The following is an 8541-nucleotide window of genomic DNA, read 5'->3' as shown; positions in this document are numbered from 1 at the left end:
CAAGCAAGTTGATGTTTTGATCATTAAAAAATGTTAATAATGCAATGGTATGAAGTGATCAATCATCTATAGCTAGGAAGTTGAATATCTATCCATAATTAATCACACGCCTCAATTAACTATCCAGGTATAAATATAGATGGAATTAAATGGTATCCTTCTTGATTACATATCACACAAGTCCAATAACACAACATGCCTAAAATCCATGTGTGCACCTATCAGTGTTAAGAGTTAGAAATTGTAGAAGGTAATAGTGTCTAGTATAGACTGTCGATCACAAGCTACCTGTAATGTCAATACATTGGTTAAAATGACAATAAGATTCTAAGGTGAACCAATAGAAACCACTTTCTCATTGACAACAGTAAATATCACAGACTCAGTCTTCTTCATTGAGATAGCATGGTGATACAAAACACACTAAACTTCATTGTCTTCTATTATCTAATTAGGTCAAGTCTGATACGCCTGGCTTACTTTCAATGCCTGCATGTTCAAAAGGAGCTGACATGCAGATGACATAGCAAATGATGTGTGTCTCTAATGAAAAAGGTATACATGTACACTTGATACAACCACACTATAAATAAAACTATTTAAGTTGCCTTGAATTATCAAATTTCATAAAACACAACCAAGACACATAAACTTTACCAATAGAATCTAAAGTTGTAAACTGGACAATTTAATTGGTGTAAATACAACAGTTATTTACAAATATTTACAAACAGTAAACAAGATTCTTAAAATGTGTCAAATCAACATGTATGGGACTAGAAATACGTTCCAAAGCTTTTAAAACTTTTAGATCTGGATCCTCAAAGTCTGAACTCACATATAAAACAAGAAACCAAGCAAAAATGAGTTTATGAGATTTCAAATTTAACTAAAAAGAATGAAAGAGGTTGTGTATCGGGGACACTTATAGCATACATTTGCACCATTCCAATTTTCAGTCAGAAACCTGTGATTCCTGCAATTCTACTAAAAATAAGTGTTCCATGACATCACTAATCGCAAAATAAGCTTTAAGATATAAGGCAATTAAAGATGTCTTAGTTTTAGTGGAATTGCAGGAACCACAAACATCACTAATCGCAAAATATGCTTTATGATACAAGGCAGTTCGAGATGTTAGTTTAAGTGGAATTGCAGGAACCACAAATATCTGACTAAAAATTAGAATGATGCAAATTGATGCTCTGAGTGTTCACAATAAATTAAAAAATTTAGAAAGCCTCTTTACAATTCCTTTAATTCTTATTAGTTAAATTTGAAACTCATAAACCTAATGAACAACAAATATTATCAAAATTGTCTCCTCCTTCCTGATATTTATATTACTAATTGTGGGATAGTAAATATTTTAAATGTCTGTGACACCTCAAAATACTTCAAATATGGCTACTGTTTTTATAGACTGACTAATATTATTACTAATATGTTAATTATAGTAATTAGGAAAAGTAATTAACACCTTAACACATCTTTGATGTCATAATTAAAATTATACCTTAATTACAGTGTCATGAGAAAGTGACATGAACAAAAGGAAACAAGCAAAAATTATGGACCCCTTCTGTTTTTTAGCTTTTGTTGGTTAATGGTATTTTACTGATTATTTACCTATCATAGTTATAGGATAGTTATCATTTCTGTTGATTAATAATTAACATGTTTTGCGCATATTTTCATTTTAAAGTTTGTATCTAGAGGGCAATTTTCAAAATTTATTTACAGTAAGTGAATATATTTCAAATATAAAGCAAAAGGTACCATTTGTAACACTTTCACAATTCCAGATAATGATGGAAAACAGGGAGGTTGAAATTTTGGAATATTGCAAACTGTTCTTATGATATTTTAATCCTATATCAAGTTATTGAAGATCAGTTGAAAACTAAAAGAGCTATTGTCTGAGAAAAGTAAGAAGTTTTTTCAATTAATTTTTCTGAGAATTGAAATAACAGCCTTAAGGCCATACCAAAATAATTTTCTGTTCTTCGGGATTTAATTTAAAAAAAAAAATGTCTAAAAGTTAGTGATCATTGATTTGGTTGGTGCTATATAATATTTTTTAATTTAAAAAAAAAAAAAGTCCCTTTGTACCATTAAAATTTTCCAGCATGGATGATTTTGAATGTATTCAGATAAAATAACAATTAATAGTATTTATGTATGGTGTAAAAAATAACAATAAAAAATAATAATAGGTGTCAGTGAATTACTGATTGATATATGACTGATATTACTGATAAAACAAACAAATAAAAGTGCAAATGCACCCACCAGAAGCTTTAAAGGGGTGGTAAAGATGTTTTCTAACCTTATTATATGTATCTGGGACACGGATTTCAATTTGAACAGAATATTATTTTGGTATGGCCTAAAATAGTACTACAAGTTTTTGATCTGAAGTTTAAGTGTTGGATAAAATTTCGTTAAAAATCAGAAGATTTAATGGAGTAATAAGTAATAACTAAAAAGGACCATTAAGTCAGATATGCAGATGATTTTATACGAAGTTTTAATTTTTGCTGTGTGACAGTGACAGTCAAGAGGTTGTTGATGGAATTTAGTGGTCTATTTTCAATTTGACCAGCTGAAGACTTTCATGGTCATGATATATTGAATTTTTGTACAGAAGCTTAGTATTTGCCAGGCTTTCACACAACATATTGGAAAATTTTCAATGAGATTTCGGGATAAATTTATAGAAGGTATAGAATTTTGTGATTCAACATTGAAAGAGATGGCAATAAGGGATAACTAAATTAATATTATGCACAGAGTTATCTCCCATTAGTCTTCAATTATGCTTCTAACTTATACATTCTTGTAGATATTGTTAATGAAATCAATTAGGTTTGGGATTCAAGTGAATTGTATGCTAAACTACTTAAATTACTGGTATATCATTTAATATTTTAAACCATCAAAAACTGGAAGTCTCTTTCAAACATGATACTAATAGCCAGAAAAAAAATATTCAAAATGTTGCACAAAACTGCTTCTGCTGACGTCTGAATTTCTAATACTAAGCTGTCCCATACTCCCAATGTAATACGATTAGTAATCGATTGATTGGAACAATGAGGCAGGTATTACAACAGAAGTTATTGATTTTCAAGAATTTGTAAAGAGAATTTGTTGTGTATTTGCAATGCCACTAAAACTAAGCATTTAATGACATTATCATTACCAAAACTTCCAATAATACATATAGTTTTAGTGGAATAGGAAGGACCACAGACATAAGATGTTACCTCTTTACAATCTCTTTTAGCAACTGGATATGATGGCTTCAAAATGATATGCAACCTGTGAAAGCTGAACATGTTAGTATTAAAAAGTTCTACATACCTAATGTACACCCAAGTGAAGATGATACAGAACAGTTATTCCATATAACATTAGTGGCAGTTATAACAGCTAGATTAAAGTCTACACCGGGTCCCTGATTGATACAGCCGACAATAGTTCGCCCCACCTTTAACTCAACACTATTGACATTATGCATTAATAAATATTGGTTAGTTGTTAAACTAGCTATAATACTAGAATGTAACACAGTCTGTCCTTGTGTCACATTAAAATACACCTCTCCTAGAAAAAACCTGAAACTCACTGTCACCCATTTATTTGTATTATATTTTCCCTGAACACTGACTGATGATGCTATATTGGATATATTCCATGAGAACACTAATGATCCATTCTTTAAACGAAGATTAAGAAATTGTCCAGAACTGTCTTCCTGAGACAATAATTCCCCATTAAATGAACAAGTTCTAAATGATAGCCGAGTCCATGAGCGAAGATTCCATGATTTTGAAAGAATTAGCGCAGATGACGTCTGATTGACAAATACTTGTGTTTTTCTTCCCGTAACTTCAGATGTTGAACTATGTAGCATGGCAGCCAACAGCAAAAATGCTCCTGAAAAATAAAAATGATAAATGTATTGATATGAATTGTGAAAAGCATTGATAAAGTGCAGAGTGGTATAAATATGAATAATTTATATAAATTTTTATGACAACTAACTATTATATCTATTATTATGCCTTTGAAGTACAATTATAATCATTACAAATCAAATAAAATATTGTTTCTTTTACACCACGGGTCAAAATGGCCCTGGCTTTTCGCTTTTTTTTGATAGTCTTTTTAGTCAACATGATAATTTTGCTATTTTAAGGTCATCATCTAAGCGACCTGTTGTATTGTTTTGAGATCCTATCAATATAACTATAAGCCTGCTTTCATTGTCTCCAATGGCCAATTGTCAACAAAAATACTTCAGGTAGGCCTAAACTAAAATATCTCATGTATGTAAGTTTCATAAAAAATAGTCAAATAGGTATTCTTCATCCACAGTTTTTTTCTGCTTCTTTCATATATATGATATTGATCGGCGTTTAATAGTCTGATGACCTTGAATAAGTCATCTTCACTCATAATTCCAGTCGACCCAGCTGTAAATTGGTAGGGATAATCCGGGAAAGATCAATGCCAAGATGTTTAGTCAAGGACCAGCTGGTAGAAAGGATCCTTAACTGTGAATCTAAGTTGTTGTCCTTGTAAAATATAATATATATTGTTTCTTTCTTTCTTTTTGTACTGTTTATGCTGTTATATTTAATTGAGAAATGTATACAAGTCATGTGAATGTGAAACAAAGAAAAGGTCCAGCTCATTATTTTACTAGCTACAAGATAATAGTGTAATAAAGATTAAAGTTAATGTTATTTTAAAGCTATGTATGTATAAGAGATAAACATTAAGGTTAAAAGTCTAAAATTACAGTTGATATTCAAGAAATTGAATACTTAGTCTAATTTACATCAATTGGTTGATGAAAATGATGTTTACTTGATATCTATTAACAATTTTCGCATGAGATGACATCCTTAACTACTAACAATGACTAAAACTGGAGTTTTTGCAAGCCCCTTAGTGAGATAATTAGGCCAAACCAATTTATTTTCTTTTTTTGCAAATTTTTTCTTGATAAATTTAGAGTTATTTACCCTGTTAATTGGGGATTTATCACACCTCCAAATATGTGTTTTTTCTGACATACCTTTACCATGACTGTATATTAGTGTTGGGCACCACCATAACTTTTATTTTGTTAGTACTACATGACTCTGTGACTTTTGAACTTTTGGCTGCGCATGCAGTTTTAAATGGCCGATGCGAGATCAGTTTTGTTAAAAACATAAATGGTGTAGGGAGAAAATGATAGTATGACTGAACTACAAAAATACATCTTTCAAAATATATCTAGCTTTCGCAGATTCGAGGTATCTAAATAGGTTTAAAACCCCTGAACCAGCAGAGATGTGGAAAGTTCCCATTTTACAGGCCCTTTTTTTCTGTCTCTAAACCAGCCAGGCATCCTTCCAAATACCTATCAAAGGCTGGAACAGAGACAGATGTTTCAGTTTGACCTTTATTTTCCCACTTTCTGATGATGTTTTTTTTCCCATAGAGTTTCAAGGGTTTTTTACTGCAGAGCTATTTTTTTTCTTTTATATGATTGCTGGAAAATTGAGGTAGGAGGATTTTCAAAACAAGAAAATAAATTGGTCTGGCCTAATATAAACACCTTGCAATGAAGTTTTCCTGCTCTTTTTTCTTAACATCTATCATTATTTTTCACATGAATAGCCTTTTGAACACAGGTGGTTAATTTTCTCATTTGAACAACTATATTCTATTTATCATGTCAGCCATATTATAAAGCAATAGTTTATATCTTAATAGGAGATAAGACTTCAATTCTTGAGCAGGAATGTCTATTTCTATAATCTATCAAAACTTTTGGTTTCAATTAAAGGCCACGATTCCCCATTTTCGGGGTTTTATTTCGGTTTTGAATATATGTAAATAGCCGTCAAAAGTACAAAAACTGCATGGAAATCGCATAATCCCTTCTGATATAACTGAACCTAGAAGTTTTAATTTTTGTTTCAATATATGTTTTTACTATACATGGCCTGTCTCAAGAAAAGATGGATAATTCACGATACATATGTATTTGAAGGCTAAAATTTCGAAGGTGAAACACCATTACTGATTAGCTTAACTAAAAAATTTTGTTTCTAGTACCAGTACTTTGGTCAAGCAGGTGATTAACCAGTGCCTTTAATGTCAAAAATTTCATGTTATAAAAAAATTGGGGTTAATTCCTCAGAGATAATACCAAGCCTATTACAAAATCAGCTTAGATCTAACATGAGTCAACAGTTATAAACATCCTAATATAAACTAATATTATGAAACAAATGAGAGAGAGAATGGCTGTAGGGTATTTATATAGCTATATATATATAACATGGTTATCAATAATAGATCTCTATATATTATATATCTACAGTATATTAAATACATAACATATCAAACACTAATACATTCATTCATATTACCACTACACTACCTCTCATATAAACTAAGCTTATTGTCCCTGTAGTAGGACCTGTTTTCTCCAAATAATAAATGGACTTAATATTAACACTTTCTTTGATGTACAAATTTTGGTCTCAGCTAATATGATTTTTGTGAGACAATTGCTTGTAATTTCTCAAAGGTCAATTCAGTTTCAAGAAATCCCTTCTCAGTTGGAAATTAAACAAAAGTAGTCTATTGTTGTTTTTTTTTCGCAAATTCCCTCTATTGCACACTAGATGAGGTTGTGCTCATTATTGCAATCAGAAGCAGAAAAGTAGGACATAAAATTACATTTCAATTCAAGTTTTACCCCTATTGGTCAACACAACTAAAGCTACTGTTCCAGATACATATACTGTCCTCATTAGTTCACAATCCAGTTTAAAGGGGCAGTGTGTAAAGTTTTCATTAACAAAATGTCATAAATTGAACGAACTATTTCTAAATATGCGATATACTTCTATGTTTCTACTTGATCAAACTGAATTTGTTTTGAAAATGGCTTTCTAAAAACGGAGTATTAATTAAGCAGTTTTGGTGCATACATTTCATAAATTGTAGTAAAAAAATTGTTAACCTTCAAAAAACCTCAGAATACCCCTTTAAATTTGTTACTTTAGTAGATTTCAAATTTGATTTGATATTCTCCAGATTATAGCCTTTCATGGGTGTCTAGTTACTTGTTTGACCACTAACTCAAACACATAGTATATATACAGTATTGATATTAAATTGTAAAATGAAAAAAGGGTTGGGTGGGACTGAGGTCTGGATAAAAAATTTGCTTCTTTAACAGTGACAGAAAATTCAACCAAGAATCATGTGTTTTTTCTACAATAATTATCAGATACTTAATTCAGATTTTAACTTCTAACCTTAAACTGATATTATGTGGTTAACGGTTTATCATGAGCTCTTCATTTAAAGATTGTTCATTTTTGATGAAAATACTAGAGAAAACCTAGTTGCCATCAAATCCAGAATAATATTCATCTTTTATTACTATTTAACAGTAAAAATTCACCAGATTTAGCACCAAATATGAAATATTGTAGTAAGAATGTTAGTAAATTAACTGTTTAGGATATCCATGAGCTAATGGATATTTGGTTATTCGTTTGAGCACTATATACCAGAAGTATACATTCTGTACTAAGTCTGTAGTGAGTATTCAGTTCTGACAAGTGGCTGTAATGATTCACGTTATTTTACTATCATATAATCTAAAATACATTGTTCTTGATGATGTAATCTTATAGGAATTGATGATTATCAAAGAATAGCAGGAACTATTGACTAATCATTATATCATACATCAGGGCTGTTGATTCAACTGTATTTATAAGTACTCCCAATATGTCGATGACTCTGGCAAGGTGGTCAACACACTGACCAACTTTTAGCCTACTAGTTATATCTTGAAATCTTACATAAATCTTAAGAATCTAAAGTTTCATTATCTAATATTATATAATTTCTTGTGGCTTGTGGTTTCATTATTTATTCAGATATTTATTTTTAATGAATGTTGTAACCTTGAAAACTAAACATTTTTAATCTGCAGTCAAACATGACTGGCAGGCTACATGATCAAATTAAAACCCATGCTTTTGTTTTAGTTATTATTATATAGCAAGCCAACAAAAAAGTACAAAGTGTGTCCAAACCAAAAAAATTATTTCACAAGGTCACAAAGAAACTGGTAAAACATCCCTGTAGTAGACTATTTTATTAATAAATTTTATAGCAGGAAATTAAATATATCAGGTATGACACATACTTATATCACCTTCACTAAATTGAATATTTCCAATAAATTCTGTACTAGTATTTCCTAAATTATATAAAACTTCTTCCATCAAATCTGTTCATGAAATTGGTTTATGTTTGAATGAAATTTATTTTGATGAAATCAAATTCATTGAAAGTTGGGAAAAGACCCTAAAGGGATGGGGGCACGCCATGTTTCAAGTATAAAATAACTGTCATTGATTGAGGGAGGGGATCAAATGCTGTCATATTTTGTTTGTGTATGTGTGTGTGTGTGACAATAATTAGAAAATGAGGTCAACTCTTACCTGG

The 8541-nt window shown here is 30.5% G+C and overlaps 1 protein-coding gene across 1 annotated transcript; it reads right to left on the bottom strand.

Moving 5' to 3' along the window:
* Positions 1 to 3358: 3358 nt before the first annotated feature.
* On the bottom strand, positions 3359 to 5098 carry LOTGIDRAFT_168918 (hypothetical protein; the record flags this gene model as incomplete). Its single annotated transcript, XM_009067202.1, has 2 exons — positions 3359 to 3942; positions 5062 to 5098. 2 exons carry the CDS (start codon positions 5096 to 5098, stop codon positions 3359 to 3361), a joined length of 621 nt encoding a protein of 206 aa, XP_009065450.1.
* Positions 5099 to 8541: the final 3443 nt, after the last annotated feature.

The sequence above is a fragment of the Lottia gigantea genome (genome assembly GCF_000327385.1).
Source record: "Lottia gigantea unplaced genomic scaffold LOTGIsca_80, whole genome shotgun sequence".
Taxonomy (NCBI): domain Eukaryota; kingdom Metazoa; phylum Mollusca; class Gastropoda; family Lottiidae; genus Lottia; species Lottia gigantea.
This window is presented reverse-complemented; position numbering and strand designations above follow the sequence as displayed.